A 601-nucleotide genomic window follows, 5' to 3' on the forward strand; every position below is an offset into this window, starting at 1 on the left:
CAGATAACTGCATTCGTATCTCTATACAAAACACTAAGAATTTGTTTAATATTAAAGATAGTACTTTACTCAAGAAAATAAGTTTTGTTTGTCATGATAATTTCTAATAAATGAAAACTATTGTTAAGCACTGGCATCTATACAAGTGGATATAAATTTTATAGATCTCCCTAAACTTATAAACTAATTAAATATTTTCATTTGATACATGGGATCTTTTGGTCTAAAATAGCTTCCATGTCTTTAATGATTCGTAATGTTTAAAAAGCATAAATAAGTTTGGAGGGTAAATATATGAGAATATGCACTTAGGATATTTTATTGAAAATAAATGAAAATAATCATTTATTTTACCCAACTAATAAGTACATATATAGAGAGAATAATAAAACCCTTTCCTTATCTGACATGTATAGCTAACTCTTCCAAATCTGTTTATAAAACATTTTTAATTTTGTGATTACTTATCTTTTTCAGGATCTCAAGCTTTCTCTCCTAGTATCAAAAATAAATGAGACTGAATCTGCAATGGCAGAAATTGAAACAGCAGCATCTAAGCAGCTTCAAGGATTAGCTTTGCAAAGTGAGCAGGTCCTAGAAG

General features: G+C 28.0%; 1 protein-coding gene across 1 annotated transcript in view; it reads left to right on the plus strand.

The window, feature by feature from the left end:
• Positions 1-601, plus strand: part of CNTLN (centlein, centrosomal protein) — a 295,319-nt gene that overhangs the window by 249,188 nt on the left and 45,530 nt on the right. The window contains exon 18 of the mRNA XM_012665007.1: positions 478-591. Coding sequence (XP_012520461.1) covers positions 478-591 — 114 coding nt within the window. The remainder of the gene's footprint in view (positions 1-477; positions 592-601) is intronic.

Source organism: Propithecus coquereli, unplaced genomic scaffold, assembly GCF_000956105.1.
Source record: "Propithecus coquereli isolate 6110/MARCELLA unplaced genomic scaffold, Pcoq_1.0 Scaffold95, whole genome shotgun sequence".
Taxonomy (NCBI): domain Eukaryota; kingdom Metazoa; phylum Chordata; class Mammalia; order Primates; family Indriidae; genus Propithecus; species Propithecus coquereli.